The sequence below is a fragment of the Gossypium hirsutum genome, chromosome A02 (genome assembly GCF_007990345.1).
Source record: "Gossypium hirsutum isolate 1008001.06 chromosome A02, Gossypium_hirsutum_v2.1, whole genome shotgun sequence".
Lineage (NCBI taxonomy): Eukaryota > Viridiplantae > Streptophyta > Magnoliopsida > Malvales > Malvaceae > Gossypium > Gossypium hirsutum.
Window position 1 is genome coordinate 1,188,031 of NC_053425.1, and position 18,742 is coordinate 1,206,772.

An 18,742-nucleotide genomic window follows, 5' to 3' on the forward strand; every position below is an offset into this window, starting at 1 on the left:
ACGAGAGATCCGGAGATTCTTCACATAGGTCAGTGATAAAACAACTAAAATTCAAATCCTAGGGTTAAAATTTTTTCTTCATTTATAGATTTATAATTTTGCTTTTATTTGATGGAGTAGTAAACTAGAAGGCCTTAACTACGGACAGAGAGGACCAGCAGTAGAGGTGCTCATAGGTTAGGTCGGGTTGGGTTTGAATCAGGTCTAAACATGATATTAATATATTTTATACTTATCTAAGTCTGGTCCAATCCGGAACCTAAACCTAAAATTTTGCCAAAATCTACCTATATTTACAAAAGATTAACCCAAGTCTATATTTTTATATATTTTTTATTTATTAAAAATTTTTATATAGTCATCTTAATATTATTTTAATGTAAATAGATTAGTATTATATATTTAATATAAGTTTATTTTTTTGATGTGTTCTAAATTACACAATATATAAAAAAATATAAAGTATGATAAATTTAAAACGGGTTAGGTCAGACCGGATTCAAGCCTTGAATGCTCAAACTCAACCCCGACCTATATTTTAAATGGGTCTAATTTTTTTTTTCAAGCTAATTTTTTAGTCTTAATTTTGAACGGACCTTCAAGCCTGGACAAGTAGGTTAAATCATGAATAGGTATAACTAGCACCAAATATGAATAGAAAAGCTATTTCTGAAAGGTACTTTTCCTTTGTAGGATTTCTAGGAGCTAAAACTTGTCGAGTTCACCAATTGGATTCCCTTAGAAATAAAAATAGTAACTTAGTTTATCATAAATGGGAAAAGGAGCTAGCATCTATGTATCTAGCTAAGTTGAAAGTTTGAGCTTCCATGTCATAATCCAAAATCATCAGGAAAATAAGTTGGCTCTCCTGTATTTATATCTTTGGTTTCTTCTTCACCACTGACGACTTGAATCGAGCAGGGTTACTTGAAGATTTCGACACCTTTCTCCTATTTAAGCCATTCGATAAACAGGTCAAGTCCCCATCATATATGAAAACATCATCTCAAATCCTTCGAACAAATTCCTTTGGCTTTTGCATTAAAGATGACATCAATCAGGGGCGTAGCCAGGGGAGGTTGGCATGGGCCCTGGCCCTCCCTAAAATGGAAAATTTTATTTTAGGCCCAAGAAATTTTTTAAAACTTTTAAATTAATAAAGGTAAAATTACACTTTGGCCCCCCCTAAAATTATAAAAATTCAATTTAATCCTTTACAAATTATAAAACTATAAATTATGAAAAATTAAAATTTCATCCGGCCCCCTTAAAAAAATTTTCTAGCTTTGCCCTGAGATCAATGTTAGAAACATGGCCGCCTAGAACAAAGAGCAATCACAAGTGGTGATAATAAAAGCAATACACCAATTCTAACCTGGAAAATCGATTTAATGAGGGCTTCATCATCTTCTTCTTCTAGTTTCTTTTCCTGTTAGCATTATAACCTTGTAGTCAGAATCACAAAAGAGAAGAAATATAAGCATGCTAAGCAACGTGAGTACTACTTATCACTCCAATCCATGTTTGGATGTATGTATACTCATCTCCCTCTCACAACAAGCATGCGAGCATTCATAAAGATTATAATATCAGAGTTCAGATTTAAGAGAACTTGCATTTATTAAGCATGATTCAAGAAGAATATCTTACTAACATCAGAGTTCAGGTTTGGACTGCCACGAAGTATCTTACCTTTTCTGCGGCAGTGCGTTGCAAGGCCTCCAGCATTGAATCTACGCTCACCGTAGCATGTCTGGACTTCCTAGATTTCATCTAATCAAGTGCAGCAAGGATGTCCATCTCTCTTTTTGAATCCAACGTTCGGTTCTCCAACCATCCCTTGAGATTTTCTTTTCTGTTTCTCTCTCTCTCTCTCTCTCTCTCTCCACTTCCACATCTTCAGAACGCCAGTGTTCAAAATTTCTTGTTGCACCCGATTCAAAAACATAATTTTTATTTTGTGGATCAGTCTTTATCGTCATCTCAGCAAAGCAATTGGTGCATTTGAAATAAAACCTATGCATTCGGATTCCCTTAGATGTCTCGCTGATAACATCTTCTTTGCGGGAATTGAACTTGGTGCCTTGATAGATATAATTTCCGCATGTCTTGTAACGTATACTCCAACCTTCATCTGTTGATTCTTCGGCCGCCGGGCCCTCGGAAGCTTCGACGGATCGAAGTCCTGCGGGTAATATTTGTTCAGTACTTTTCTTTCTCCTCCCATCATCGAAGATCACAAAGATTTTCGATCGGGATCTCAATCAAAATATAGCAGAGCGATGCAGATCCCACACCCAGCTCAGCTTGATCGGTGTTGTGAAAGGTGGTGATGAAATAGTAACAAAATTGTTCCCATTTTTGTCAACTACTCGCAAGTATTTGAGATCGTTGCAACAAAATAACTTCGTTGAAGAAGTATTCCAACGATTGAATCCATAAAGAAGTTGGTAACCGAACCAAATGCGGTAATCATATGAATCCTGATTTGAAGAAAACTCTGAAATCAAATCCCATCTCTTCGTTGTTGGACTCCAAATTACTCGACAACATCTTTATTTATTAACTCGCAGATATAGTGATTGTTGGAACCTTCATGATTTAGATAAAATCTTATATATTTATCGTTCGACTTAGAAATTTAAATTCAAATCCAAACCAATATTTCTATTTCTACTACATAAAGTAACATCAAATCATCGTGAATTGAATTAGTGAATGTCGAAATAAACTCTATCTCTTCATGATTTGGCTTTGGATTTGAAATTTTTGATATAGGGTTTAAATCAAAATTATTTGACTCCTCCCTATCATTTAAAGAAGACTCCAAAATTAACTTTGATTTTGAATTTAAGGTTTCAAATATAAGGTTTATATCAAAATAGTATCAAAATTACTATACAACAATAATAAGTGTAAACTACAAAAATGTTCACTTTTGTTTCGTACATATTACATTTTAGTCACTTATATTTGAAATGTTACATTTTTGTTACTTACGTTATCATTTTGTTACGAAGTGGTCACTCTACTGTTAAACTCCGTTACCTCCCTAATGACAATCCTACGTGGCAGCCCAAATGAGTTTTTAATGCCAACTTGGATGTCCAATTGCTGAGATGAAAATAGGTTTTTAATCACGGTTAAATCAATTTTTTATCATTTTTAAAGAAGGCCAAAATATAATTTTACTTTTACTAATTTTAAAATTTAAAATTTCAAAGGGACTAAATAGAAAATTTTCTATTTTAATGGGGCATGGGCCCCTACCAGCCCCGTGGTTTTGCCCCTGTTTTTAAGTTGGTAGTTAAAACCCATTTGGACTTCCATATTCGACCACCATTAGGGAGGTAACGGAGCTTAATGATAGAGTGACCACTTTATAACAAAATGATAATGTAAATGATTAAAACATAATATTTCAAGCATAAATGACTAAAATTGAATATGAGACAAATGAAAGTGACTAATTCTATAGTTTAGTCTAATAATAATAATAATAACTCCTATAAGAATTAGAAAAGATCAACTCCTATAAATATTAGGATTGAATAAAAAAAATTCATAAATTAAGTTACTGACAATAAATATAATAACAGAATTTTAAATAATTCCATTAAAAAAAATACAATGGCGATCCATTCTAATAAAAATTAGAAAATAACCTCTAAACGTGGTAATTACAAACTATGAACTACAGATAAACTACTTCAAACCCAAAAAATTAACCATTTTCAGATTTGGATAGATTTTCATATATGGATTTGAACAAATTTTCCTCTTCAAACTTGTTTGATTCAATGATAAAATTTGGAAAAATATAAAACGGAGAATCGTCACTAATCCTTATATTTTGTCGTAAATAATGCCTATTTTCATCTTCATAATTTATATAAAATCTCATATCTTCATCTTTCGACTTCAAATTCAAATTTAAACCCAAACTATCGTTCCTATATCCGATCCCAAAAGTAACATCGCTGCTCAAATCTTCGTGATTTGAATTAGAAAATCTCGAAATTGACTCCATCTCTTCATCATCTAACTCCAACTTATTCGAATTTAGATTTGAACCTGCAACATCTTTATATATAACCTTAGGATCTTCACAATTCACATAAAATCTCGTATTTTCTTCGTTCAACTTCAAATTTAAATTCAAATCCAAACCATCATTCCTATTTCTGGTCTCAAAAGTAACATCGCTACTCAAATCTTTATCATCTGAACTAGAGAATATCGAAATCAACCCCATCTCTTCATCATTTGGCTTTGAAGGTAGGTTCATCTCTTCATGATTCTTCTTCGAACTTAAGATTCTTCTCTTCTTCATATTCAATTTCGAATCCGAATCCGAATCAGCGGCATTTTTATTTCTAATCTCGCAAATAACAGAATCGTTCGAATCTTCCCGTTTCAAAGAAAACTCATGCATAATCCAATGCCCATTATCCAGATTCATACATTCATCGTTTTTGCAACTAAAAGTAAAATACTTATGATACCCTAAAAGCTTACCGCTGTCGTCATAAACTTCTTTCGCATTCCGAGCAAGCCAACATCCCGAACCGGCGGTCCGATCGATTCTCAATTTACTCTTCTTCTTCAACTTAGTGAAAACCCAATACGAAGTTTTCGAATTTTTGTCGAAAATATTCCAGGGCTCTTTATTTTCACCATAAATATCAACCTGGATTAAAGGACTAGAAGGCAAACACTCTCCAGTTACAATTGGGAAAAGGAAAAGAATGAAAATTTCTTGTCTTGAGGGACGAAATTGATAACCATGGGGGACTGGACTAGAATTCAACATTATGAATCAACAGCTAAAGCTTAAATACATATCCATATATATCGATATAAAAAATATTTTAAAAATTATAGATAAGACTTGTTCACATAGAATCCTTATAGACTTAGGAATACTACCTCTTCCAAATTGGAAATTAGAATATTTATATAAATTATTTTTATAGATAAATCTTTAAATATATATCGGACAAAGCTAAAGATAAAATTCTTAATTTCGATTATATTGGTGACAAAGTTAATTCATTCGAATAAGGATTTCTATATTATCTATTTTAATGATTAGATCAGATGGAGTCGAATCATATTTTGAGATAGAAATCTCGTTCAATATTTGAGTGAATTTTAAAAATATTAAATCCCGAGTATAAAATAAAATAAAATATACTGAGTTTGATTAATTTTGGTTGTTTCATTTATTTATTATTTATTTATTTCAATGTCGTAATAGGGGTGAGCAAAATCTGATTTAATTTCAATAATTCGATAAAAAATTTAAATTTTGAATTAAATAGTTCGAGTTATCTGAGTTAATCGAATTATTCGAATCAACTTGAATAAAAAAATTAAAATTTTGGTTTAACTCAAATATGAGTTATTAGGGTGTTTTGATAAATGTTTACCTTTTCTAAATTTAAGTCAAAAGCATTAAGTTATAAGGCAAAATTACGTTTTTTTTATAATTGTTTACCCATTAAGTTAAAAGGTAAAATCATTATATTGTTTATGTAATTAAATATTAAATAATCGATCTATGTAAACGCAACATTGAGTATAAATAATAGGATTTGTTAACTCGACTCGACTTGACTTGAAATTTTTTTACTCAATTCGATTCAAAAAATTTCAAATTAAGTTCGGTTGCTAAAATAGAATTCGTCAACTCGACTAACATGAATTTTTCTTACTCGATTCGACTCGACTTGATCGAATACTCACTCTTAGTATGCAGTTGTTAATCACGTTAATAGAGTTTAAAAAATTATTATAAAATGAGGGTAAGATTTTTTAACTCTACAAATACAGTTAATAAACCATCACATGACCTTAATTGATATTTATAAAAAGAGTAAATTACATAAATAGTCATCTAAAATAAAAAATTTGTAATTTAAGCTCTCATGTAACGTAGTTCGATTAGTTTGGCCACTTCCGTTAAAATCACAAATGAAAAGCTAACATGATAGGTAAAAAAATCAGTATAATATCAAATTTAGCACTCTACTTTTACATATTATATCAATTTAGTCATAATTTTAAAAATATGACCCTCAAAATTGACAAATTAACTCAATTTGATCCCAATTCTAAAAAGTTCAAAAAACTGATTAAATGACATAAATAATTTTTAAAAAATAATAAAAAATTTAAATTTTATATTAATATTAATATTAAATAAAATGAAAATCCCCTACACCCCTCTCCCCGTCACACCGCCGTCCCTTTTTAGTACGTAAGGTCGGTCCGTCTGTTGACAACTAAGCCGGTTTTGGACCACTTGTTAATTCAGAATCTTATGTTTGTTCTTCTCGGCAGCTCAGTGGACAATTACTTAATCCGAAGTTATAGAAGGAGCAGAGAGGAAGACGGAGAGGGACGGGGCTGTGGGATTTTTATTTTATTTTAAATTAATATAATTATATAGTTAATATTAACATTAATATAAAATTTAAGGGTAAATTGTTAAAATAGTCATTTTTGTTTGTATCAGGATACACTTTTAATCACTTATGTTTGAAATGTTACATTTTAATCATTTACATTATTTCGTTATAACATTTTAGTCACTGAACGTTAATTTCTTTTAATAGTGCAACAGTAAGCTGACGTGTCAATTTAAATCATAATCTCAAATAAAAATTTTAGGTTAGATTTTAGTTCAAAACAAAAAATATGAAAATCAATTGTATAATTTAACTTAAATTTTTTGTTTGAAATGATAATTTAACATGCCACGTCAACTAACCGTTACACCATTAATGATAATTAACGACTCAATGACTAAAATATTACAAGACATTAACGTAAGTGACGAGAACGTAACATTTCAAACATAAATGACTAAAATATAACCTGAGGTAAACAAAAATAACTATTTTGATACTTTACCCAAAATTTAGATAAAATATTTTTTTATATACTTTTTAATTTTTTTAGAATTAGGATCAAATTGAAGATTTTAAGGATTAATTTTTTAAAATTATGACTAAATTGATATAATATATAAAAATTAAAGACTAAATTGATATAATTTATTATAATATGTAAAAGTCAAACACTAATAGTAAACAAACATTAATGCATCACAATGCTAGCTAACCTTGAAGGATCTTTCATCTTGGCTCCCTTAAATAAAATTTTTTATCTTAAAGTCTCATTTAAATTATAAATTAATTTACGATAAAATTACAATTTAACCTTCAAAAATAAAAAAAAATATTTAATCCCTTTAAAAACAATATAATCATATACTAATATATTATAAAATTATGTTTTAATCTCTAAAAAATTTATTATTCGATTTTGGCCTCCATAAAAAATTTATGGATTCACCCCTAAATCTAATCACACCAATAGTTAAGACTCGGCCAATAAAACTCCACATTCAAACTGAATCAAAAAGATAAAATCCAGAGAAATACATGTTTTTATTTTATTTATTTATTCAAGTTATATTCAAACATAAATGTCATATGAATTTGAATTTTCAACATCATAAACTACATGGTAAAATAACAATAATGATGAACAATTATCAGTAAAATTGAAGTCCACACTTAGCAACAAAGAAATTTATGTAAACATCTCTTGTAAGTTCAAAACCAGACCTGAAAACTTATCTGATCGTATCCGATGAACGCAATTGATCAGAAACATCAAATCGTCAAGAATCTCCCGGTTTTTCCAACTCCGGAATTACCATTGAACTGCAGTGCTGTTAAGGGATGAGACAATGATCCGGATCAACATTGTACATATAATGGCAACATCTTCAGAAATGAACTACGCTATTTCGATGCCTCCAAGTGGAACCGAACTCATCTGCAATGTTCTACTGTTTCCCATAAACCGAACAGAAGGCAGAGAAGGATCCGTAACGGATTCAATTTCGAGGAAGTTGAAATCATATGCACCAGACCGTTTCAAACTGAATACAAAAACAAGTACAATCCATCCCAACATCGAAACAGCCCAATAATTAGTCATCCCATGAATCAAACCCCAAGCTATAGCATACCCCACTATGATTCCCGATAAATGACCGAGAAAACTCGCTTGCGGGACGATAATCGAAGTGAAAATCAACGACTCGAATGGCGCGAAACTAATAGGAAGCGAAATGAGTCCGAAAAGATCCAATTTTGACGAAGGTTGCTTAACGGACAAAATCGTCATCCAACCGAAAACAACACAAGAATACCCAACAGCGGTAACTCGCCGGAAATACTCGATCTTAAACCGTTGAATCAAGATATGGTAAATTCCTAGTACAAGTAAACCGGATAATACGACTAAAACAAGTGTATATTGTAGATAATAAGCTATTCCAAGACCTAAATAATCTAATTGTTCAACAATACCAAGACTCCAAAGAGCACTCATATTGAAAACAAGATGAATAACACTGATATGTGAAAAAGCTGAAGTAATTAACCTCCAATAGTGACCTTCAATGGCGGTTTCATAACTTATACCAACATGTTGATAACCAATGTTCTTCTTTTGTATGTAAAACCATATTGTTGTACATATACCTATTATACAACTTGTTGCTGGTTTCTCCATTACCTCATAAAACAATGGCTTCCCCATTTCTAAAAGAAAATTGCTTCAGCCTCCTAATTTTGTACTTTCTTCAATCAATGGATCAAAACCCAGAATTTCTATTCAAGAACCCATCAAAAAAATTCACTAAAAAAACCCAAATCTTGCATGAACTGAGAAACCCAGATCTAAAATACCCAATAATTTTCAAATACTAATAAATTAAATACAGAAAAAAAAACAAGAGGAATTGGGGGTGTTTCAGAGTGGATGGATAAAATGGTTGAAGCAAATAAAAAAAAGAGAAAATTGAGAGAATTTAAAAGGAAATTTAAGAAGGGAGATTTGGGATCTTACTTTATGAGCTTTGATTGTAATTTTGTAAATCGATTTCACTTTTTTTTTTTTGGTTGCCTTTCTAGATTTTACTTCTGGTTTTTCTTTTCGTACTTTACCAATAGAAGATCAGGGAAATGATTCAATGTTTTTAATTTGATTAATAAATGTGTCTGGGACTCTCGCGAAAGAGTGTTAAAATAAAAGGTTTATACTAATATTTGGTCCTTTAACTATGTTCTTTTTCTCATTTTGGTATCAAAACTTTTTTTTGTTCCATTTTGGTACTTAACTATAAGTTTTTTTCCCATTTTATCCAAAAATTACTGATGTTTAATAAGAATGTGCCATGTGACATATTATAGACAAATTTTCTTTTTGGGCAAAATGGGATGAAAATGATAATTTAGTTATCAAAGTGGGACAAAAAGATTTAGATGCCTAAATGAAGAAAATGTATAGTTCTAGAGCTAAATCCAAAATTAAAACTTAACCGGGTTGGGTTGGGTGATTGTTTTTCTTTTTTTCATAACCGGTAGGAGGTAATCCGAATTTTTCATTTATTTTAAAAGGTCAAATTTTAATTGTTGGTCCCTCTATTATGATCAAATTTAAAATTTAATGCTTATACTTTAATCTGACACAACTTGGTCTTCTAAATTAATGTAATTCTACTAGTTGGTTTAGATAGTTAACACTAATTATTTTGGTTAAATGTTTTTTTTTCTTCTTTTTTTTTGCCATAAGAACAGCAACTAAATTATTATATTTTCCATTGGCTTTTCTAAAAATAATAATACGAAGAATTAAATTATGCCAAATTAAAAATATAGGGATTAATTTATTCAAAAAATATAAGGATTAAATATCATATTTGAGAATAATAAATTGATCAAAATTATAATTTGACTTGTTTTAAAAATATTTTAAAATATTAAAAAATTTAAAATATAATTTATATTGATATAAAAAAATATAATTTGGATTTATGGGGAAATTTTCATTTCTTAAGGCTAATTGTTGATTAATAGGGACACATTTTAATTTCTATAAAGTAGAAAACATATTAAATATTTTTATTGCAATGAACTAGTAGTATGTATTTTTTTTTCTTTAAGCAAAGGTAATTATAATTGTTTTTGGTGAATTATAAGAGGAGGATAAATCTCTAACAACAAAGCCACTAGCGCAACTCAAGCTTAGACCATATCTAAGGCGGTGAACACTCTAACCATTAAGTCAACTAAAAATTGCTCCAAATTAGTCTTTGTACATTAAAAATTTATTCAAATAATGACACTATTATAATTTACTGTTAAGTTATTGATAATTTGGACAAAAAATATCATCCCAATTAATTTACTCAAAGATCCTGATAAAAAAAAACATCTAAGAAAATTGATGTATTTTTTAACTATCGCGTAGATAAAATAAATACAAACTTAACATATCTTTTCAACCACATGATAGTTAAAAAATACATAATTTTTTGAGTGATGGTTGGGTTTTTTATGGGTCGGATGAAATTATGGGTAAATCAATTACATATGATATTTATCTAAATTACGGATAACTTAACGGCAAACTATAACAAATAACAATATCATAATTTGAATAAAATTTTAATATAAAAAGAATGGTCTATAGCAATTTTAGGTTTAATTCAACCAAAATAACCTCAAACAATAAAATAAAATAAAATAAACTCAAATTTAAGTTAATATTTAAGACTCATTTGACTCGAATTCGATTTAAGATAAAGATCAAATTATTCAAGATAACTCAATTAAATTTATTTATGTAATATAAAATAAATTTTATTCTCTTAACTTTAAACTTGATTATCAGTGTTTGAGTTCGGACTCGAATTTAAGTTTAAACTAAAATTTTCAATACCAAATAAAAATAAAATATGTATTTAATGAGTACTCTCGAGTCATTAATGACCAAAACTTCAATTTTCTTTCCTAAACCTAAATAACTTACCAATACATACATGCATCCTTACACCATAATTCAACCAAATGGATGTAATGAAGCATGAAATGACAAAAGTAAGTTTTTTATTTATCAAAGGTCAATTTCTGCTATTAAACCTTCTACTTGCTTAAATTATGAATTTAATACTTATATTTTAATTTTATCAATTTTAGCATTTTTGAATTGATCATTTTTAGTCCTTATACTTTTCAATTTTTAAAATTTTAGTCTTGAATAAACAATAACAGTTATATTCTTTTAGTAGTCATGTATTGTGCGTAAAGTTATAGATTTAATCCATGTTCTTCAACTAAATCATTCTTAGTCTTTATATTTTTTGAATTTCAAAATTTCAGTCTTAATGTAAAACGATAGCCGTTAAATCTATTAATTGAGTTTTTTTTTTAGTAACATGTGAAAATAACAAGCTGATATGACATTACACATGTATCAATTTTTGAAACTAACAAATAGCTATAGTTTGGTTAGGACTAAAATTTTAAAATTCTAAATGTACAAAGACCGGAAATAACCAAAATTAAAGTACAAGTACTAAAGTCACAATTTATACATAGTACTAATAGCAAATTTAACCTTTTTCAAATTTACGATAATTGCAATGGCTTAAGTTGTAAGATCCGCCATGCTAAATTGAGGATACCTATACTATACATATATAGAGACAAACTTCACTTGGAAAATATCAACAATCCTATATGTATTTTGTTCCTCTAATGTAGCTAATCCCTATAAATAGGTTTCAACATGCTCAAAATGAAATCAAACCAAAAATCTATAGATATAAACAAGAAAGAGTTCGTACCTGCAATTTGGGGCACATTTGATAATCAATGGCTAGGCTGAACGTCAAAGCATCAATGCTCTTTAACTTCATTCTGCTGATATCATTTCTTCTCATGATCACCATGGTTGAGAGCAAACTCCTGAACAGTAAGTAATTTACAATATACAAAATGAATCTTTTTAATCACAGAATTTATGTTTAATATTCGTTTTTTGTATTTTTTTGGAATAATATAAATTTTAGCTTAAGAACTTGGCAACTATATTCACTTTAGCACCTTTTTTTTTTTCACTTTGGTACTTGAACTTGGTAACTAAATCCATTTTGTTCCCTAAAGTTGAATTCTATCAAGATTTAATAATATGACCAGTGTTTTTAGAACATGGCTAGATTGACCAATCAAGCCGATTGGATTGAGAACCAACTTGCATACTAGTTCAAAAAAAGAGGTTGAACCAATTAAATCAAAAATTGATTGAAACCGGTAAAAATCTAAAAATGAGATTAAAACCACTAGTTGAACAAATTGAATTGATTTATTAATTTTTTAAATTTTATAAATTTTTAATTATTTATTTAATTATTGTTGATCTAGCAGTTGAACCAATTAAACCGATTGAATCGGGAACTAGTGGATTGATTGGTTCAACCACTAGTCCAATTATTATAATAGTGCATGTGTCACTCTTAAGATTATACCTTGTCATCATCAAACTTTTATATTTTTTGAATTTAAGGACCAAAATGAATTTAGTTGCCAAGTTTAAACACCAAAATAAAAAAATACATGTACTAAAGTAAACCTAATTGTCAAGTTGATAAGCCAAAAATATATTATCCTTATTTTTTGGGTACAAATGAGACCATAGTTTGGAAATAATTGGAAAGGGTTGCAAATGTCAATATCCGAATCTTGGATTTGCTAAAAAGATTGTAGGAACCAACTACACTAAATCCGAGGTTCGGATTTGCAAAGCTTCCCAGCCTCTAAAATGAAAAATTGTTATTTAGGCCCTTTAATTTTTTTAAAATTATAATTTAATAAAGGTAAAATTACACTTTAGTTCTCCTAAAATTATAAAACTTTAATTTAATCCTTTAAAAATTATAAAGATATAGACTATAAAAAATTAAAATTTCATTCACCCCTAAAAAATTGTTCTGACTTCGCCACTGGTTATGATTAACTTGTGGTGGTGGTTTCATGCAGTTGGGAATGGAAAGGTGAAATTCCAGGAGGTGATGAAACAACCAAGGGTAGCTTGTTCAGGCATCTGGTGTCCAGGGAAGAACACTAATAAGCATTGATGAATTCATCAGAGTACTTAATAATAAATCCACAGTGGGCTATATATATAAATATATATATATATAGCAAATAAACAAATATAGAAGAATAAATGATCAAATAGAATAATTTTTACTGGGACAAGATTATCTTTCATGTTCTTTTTGGTATATTTTATTTAATATTTGTAAGTACAATTCTCAGCCCCATTAGCAAGTTGTGGCCCTCAGAAAGCAAATTTAACACAAGAAGCAGATCACATATTTAACATCAGTTAATAGCTAGTTTGCACAAAAACTAATTTGGATTAGTATTTGGTTCCCTGCTAATGAACTCCATGCTTCTAGTAACAATAATATATATATATATGAAACTTATAAATCATTAAGGATCTGCATGCATCTATTAGTAAATAAATTCTTCAAGTTGATGAAACAAGAGATCACAGATATGATGCTTATTGATCAATTAAAAACAAAAACAAATTAATAATACTTTCCTAGGTATCTCACCTCTTCTCTAATTATATATTTCGGAATCACCTTTCATACACCTTTAAGATTTCTAAGAAATCAGAGACTGGACTCATTTGAGATTGGAGGAAATTAGGATGTATCATATTTCTAAATATCACCAATTTGTCATTTTTAAACAAGGAAAAAGCGTTGTGACTCAATTATGCTACATTAGATATGATGTCTAATTTAACATTACTGATAAATATCAATAATTTAACATTTAAATTAACGATTTTAGTAACTGAAATACCTTACTGAAAAATATCAATAATTTGGGATATAACTAAAATGCTTTAAAGTTTAGGAATTAATTTAGAATAAGGGTTATAATTTAAGAATGTCTAGTGCAATTAACTCTTTAAGAAAATAAAATAGTGATGACAATAAAAGAATCTAATGATATTTTCTATCTGTTATTTTATAGATTTAGTTTAATCCAATTCAGATTTTGTGTCATTCCACCAACTAGTTGTCAACCTAACTGTATATGAGGGTAACAAATAGACTACCCCTATACTTATTTCCACCTAAAATTTTTCCATGGTATCACAGTCAAGAATTTTAAAGGAAAATTGAAGCATTCAATTATGAGTTATGACTTGTATATGTACTGCATTTTTTTCCTAGAATATTGCAGCCAACTAAACTTGCATAAAGTTGAATGGTAAACAGCTCGGTTTCCAAATCATGAAGGATATAGTTTGAGGTACTGCACCTCTAACACGCTTCCATAGAGGAAAGCTTCCTTTTGAGGATCTCATTTTCCTTTCTTAATATCATAATCTTCAGCTTGAGTGTTTCAACTTGCTGATTTGAAGCTGAATCTTGTTGTTGTTCTCCAAGCTTTGTTCTGCTGATCAATACTGCAGCAAACTCATTATAATTATGTCAATGGCATTATACGAAAGAACATCCTAGATTCTTAAGCAATGAACTCGAGTAAGAGTTACAGAAATCCCTATTATAGTGTCAGGCAAGATTTTTTCTTAATTAAGCTAGCATACTAAGTTTCATCAAAACCCGGTGTTAAATGATTTAATATTTACCTATCACAAACTTACATTCCTTTTCAGCTTCCTGTAGTTTCTTAGTCAACTCATTTTTCTCTTCTTGTTCTATCAGCAGACAATCTTTTAAGTCCCAAATCTCGAGCAGATCTGTAATGTATATTTAGTATTTATAAGATTATGCAACAAAATCAGGTTGGTAATTATTGAACAGTTTTAACTTAGGATCTCACATTTTGATTCCTCATCAGACTGTAGTTGATCCAGCTTCTCTGATAGCACTTGTGCATGGGATGTATGTGTTGCTAAATCTTTACGCAGCTGAATTATGGTTGCTTCATTTGTTTCTTTTTCAAGTAGAAGACCTCTAAAAGAAGGAAAATTATATTTACAGCCACAAAAACAGAATTCTTGAGGGGGGTTGGCTCTTTTGGGAGAAATCTTCGAAGTTTCTTCCGCCAGACAGCCAATCTGATCTCCCAGTAATCGAAGGTATTGTCTCTTAGGGAGGGTTTTGTCTTTTGTACTCTATCAAGAACTTTGCCATGAGCAGCTACCCTAAGGGCTTAGTTCAAAGAGCCTAGAGTGCCTCGACCATATATGGACATACAACCACTCACCAAGATGTGATGTGAGTGTCTTGCCCTTGGTGGGGTTCCAACCCCAGACCTCTTCCAGTGGCTTTCGGCAGAGCATGGGAGGCACCCTCACTGGAAAACTTTTCTCTAAGGAACCTCCCCCCCCCCCCCAAAACAAGAATATACAGGAGCAAATTACCAGAAACTTACCTGACTTCAGCCTCTAGATCCGCAACTTCCTTTGCATGGTCTTTGTTAAGCAATTCCATAGCCTTCTTATGTTCCTGCTCAGAGATTTCAACTTCTCATTGTCATGCAACTTGTTTAAAACAGTTGTCTTTAGCCCCAACAAGATTATGGAATTCACCTCAAGACATTTTATGGAGCCATTTTCTCATTCATTTCAATCATCCATATTTTATTGGCGGTTAAATGCTCAAATTAATGCCGCTTTTAGGGGTTGTTAAAGGCCAAACCTTTCAAAATGGTCATATAAGGACCTAACATTTACAACATTTGAGAAGCCTTTATTTGAACACTTTTGAAAATATTTGACCCTTATTTGACGATTTAAAAATGTTTAACTATTATGTAAGCAACTCTTAAAATCTTGGGCCCCAATTTGAACATTTAGCCATTTATGGGAACACAAACATCACTTAAAAAGAACTCAGCATCAAATCAAAGATGCTTACTTCTTCTTTACTCGTATATTCATCCTTGCTTCTCCAGAGTTCTTCTTTCAATCTCTGGCATTCAGCATGATTTTCAAGCTGGTTTCAGAAATTTGAAGTGGTTTAGGTCACAACAAAATTTAAGTAAATAAATCTTAAAAGATGTGTAGACTACCAAGGACATGAAAAAGGATTGTGCACCTGCACAGCAAAATTGTTCAAGGATTCTGTGTACAGTTTTGTAAGTCGTGCATTATCTACAAATTATGGGAGAAAATTTTCCATTTTAAGTTTTGAACAAACAAAATTTCCACTATGCAATTCTAGAAAAATTGGAACTACACAAAAGAGTATTACAAACTGTCCTCTTCACAAGAAACTATATATGAAAAACATACAAGTAGAATATTAAATTAGAAAGGAAGAAACCTGGGTCCTTTAGTTCAATTTAAGTTAAAAACTAGTGTAACTAGGCCCTTTTAGTTCAATGTAATGTAAAAACTAGTGTAACTAGGGATGGCAATAGAGCGGAACGGAAACCGATGTTAACTCCATCACTACTTCACGGTTGACACACTCTGTTCCATCACTCACCCCACTTTACTATAGATATATAATCTCCACCCTACTCCACTTAAATTTATTTTTTGCTATTTATCTTTAATATTTTCAATCTTTTTAAAGGCGAGTAAATATTTAAACATAATTTTTTTTAAATATTATTTAAACATAAAATATATATATCTTTCTATAACATATTATTACATTCACCTTTTTAATAATTATATATAAAGATAAAATGATAATTTTATATAGTGGAGCAGAGTGCAGTAAGACAAGCAATTATTATAACCACTCGGCCTCCAATTTCCAAGAGAAAAAACTCACTTTCTTAAAGAATCGGTTTGAAATCCATTTTCAGACTTTGCACCATAGAAACCACTACATGCAAACTAATTGATTACAAGCAACTACACTTGCAATAAGTGGATCGACTAGTTAATTTAACATGGCAATAACAGGTACTAAACTAGAGCTTTATTACCAGAAATCACTATCTCAACGATTTTCGAATCGGTATGCACGATCCCAGTTAAGGAATGCTAGTGGAGCAGAGCTCTATATAAAGATAAAATGATAATTTTATATAGTGGAGCAGAGTGCGGTGAGACAAGCAATTATTATAACCACTCGGCCTCCAATTTCCAAAAGAAAAAACTCACTTTCTTAAAGAATCGGTTTGAAATCCATTTTCAGACTTTGCACCATAGAAACCACTACATGCAAACTAATTCATTACAAGCAACTACACTTGCAATCAGTGGATCGACTAGTTTATTTAACATGGCAATAACAGGTACTAAACTAGAGCTCTATTACCAGAAATCACTATCTCAACGATTTTCGAATCGGTATGCACGATCCCAGTTAAGGAATGCTAGAGGTTCAATTCAATGGGACCAATAATCTGATTAGCGAACAGTTCATTATAAAATTATTGAGTAAAACAAACAACTCACAAGTTTCAGAATTTATTTACATTGAATTGTGCATTCACATAAACGCGAAAACTATCAATATGTAAGTTCCCAAAAATACATTTAGCATTCCAACAAAATTGTATTTTGTTCCTACTAAATAAGTAGCACTTTGCTTTTTAATTTTTGTTTCTCGAATCAAACCTATACACGTTCTTGGTAAACATTGAACTAAATCTCTCATCCTAAATTAGATGCAATTTATAGGCATAAAATCTTTACAGTTTCTTCTCCCAAAATTCACATCATGTTTGGTAGGAGAAAAAAAAAGGAAAATAATTGGATTTGCACCTTCTAATTCCCTCCGAAACCTATTCTGCCAAATATGTTAAGAGGGGAAAAACCATTTTATTTATACTCCCTAGGGGTGTAATCGAGCCAACCCAAATACTGTCAAGTTCAAGCTCGACTTGAGCTCAATTGAACATCTATTTTAAGATATAATCAAGCTATTTGAGTTCGATTAAATTCATTTATCAAATTTTGTACTCAACCTTAAGCTCAACTTGATAATTAAGCTTACTGTTAATAATATATATTAAATGTAATAACCTAATTTAATAATATAAAAATATGAAAAGCTCAATAAGGCTCGTGAGCCATTCAAGCCAAGTATTAGTAAGCTTGAATTCGGCTCGACCTCGGCTCAATAATTACCAAATCAAGCCACGTGCACCCCTTTCTTTCCTTACATTTCTCATCTTCACCTTTTCTATTTCCTTTGTACCAAACAAAACTATAACTCAAAGCTTTGATCAGATTATGAAACTTATGATCCTCAAATAAATAAAAAAGGATTTAAGGAAAACAACCTTGTTTTAGAGAATCACAAGTGATTTTAAGAGCCTCTCCTCTTTTTATTTCTGCATTCCAATTTGATTTCAGAAACTGAATCTCTTCGGTTCTCCTCTTGAAATCCTGCATAATCCAAAAAAAAAAACTCAAAGAGCTAATAAATTCCTTTCAATTAATCCATCATAAAAAATGAAGAAAGGAATTGCCAAGGATAATATTTGGTAAGCTTAAATCTTTTTGGGAATTTGAAAAAGTTCTCACGTAATCCATGAAAAACGCCATTTACAACCCAATTAAGCCAAGACAAAAGAAAATGAAAAACTAAAAAAAAAAACAAACAGATAAACAGAGGGATTTACCTCGTAAATTTGATCGAAACCAGAAAGAAGCGAATCCATGTAAAGGTCGCTAGTTGCCGCCATTTTTCTGTGACTATGCTCAAATAAGAGGAAAAAGATTTTTTAAATCCCGTGCTTTGTAAATTAATTAAAATTTTGGTTAAAAAAAAACTTTATTGTCCTCTCAAAAGGTTAGAATGCAAATTCAATATTATTTCGGTAGATATAATAATAAATTTAACTCTTGATATTTATATATTCTGTATAGATATTGATAGAATGTATGAATATTATAAGTTAAATTTGTTAAA

At 30.2% G+C, this 18,742-nt stretch overlaps 3 protein-coding genes and 1 pseudogene across 5 annotated transcripts; all 4 read right to left on the reverse strand.

The window, feature by feature from the left end:
* Positions 1-1,280: 1,280 nt before the first annotated feature.
* Positions 1,281-2,328, reverse strand: LOC107927402 (splicing factor YJU2-like; annotated as a pseudogene).
* A 1,396-nt stretch (positions 2,329-3,724) lies between these two features.
* On the reverse strand, positions 3,725-4,813 carry LOC107927401 (NAC domain-containing protein JA2L-like). The gene has a single exon (XM_016858449.2). The coding sequence runs from the start codon at positions 4,811-4,813 to the stop codon at positions 3,725-3,727; it is 1,089 nt and encodes a 362-aa protein (XP_016713938.2).
* Positions 4,814-7,438: 2,625 nt separating this feature from the next.
* LOC107927327 (RHOMBOID-like protein 13) lies at positions 7,439-9,576 on the reverse strand. Its single transcript, XM_016858391.2, has one exon. It carries the CDS (start codon positions 8,620-8,622, stop codon positions 7,813-7,815), a length of 810 nt encoding a protein of 269 aa, XP_016713880.2. The 5' UTR covers positions 8,623-9,576; the 3' UTR covers positions 7,439-7,812.
* Positions 9,577-11,710: 2,134 nt separating this feature from the next.
* LOC107927353 (protein At-4/1) lies at positions 11,711-18,607 on the reverse strand. Of its 3 annotated transcripts, XR_005910043.1 has the most exons (10): positions 18,453-18,607; positions 18,111-18,216; positions 15,962-16,017; positions 15,782-15,859; positions 15,297-15,370; positions 14,742-14,875; positions 14,548-14,658; positions 14,217-14,364; positions 12,842-12,969; positions 11,711-11,834 (listed from the first exon to the last, which is right to left on the reverse strand). XR_005910043.1 is itself a non-coding variant. In XM_016858416.2 (8 exons), exons 1-8 carry the CDS (start codon positions 18,513-18,515, stop codon positions 14,219-14,221), a joined length of 768 nt encoding a protein of 255 aa, XP_016713905.1. In that variant the 5' UTR covers positions 18,516-18,607; the 3' UTR covers positions 13,893-14,218. The 3 variants fall into 3 exon arrangements, 2 of the variants coding, with proteins under 2 accessions (XP_016713905.1, XP_016713906.1); XM_016858416.2 differs by lacking the exons at positions 11,711-11,834; positions 12,842-12,969 and having other exon boundaries at positions 13,893-14,364; XM_016858417.2 differs by lacking the exons at positions 11,711-11,834; positions 12,842-12,969 and having other exon boundaries at positions 13,982-14,364; positions 14,563-14,658.
* Positions 18,608-18,742: the final 135 nt, after the last annotated feature.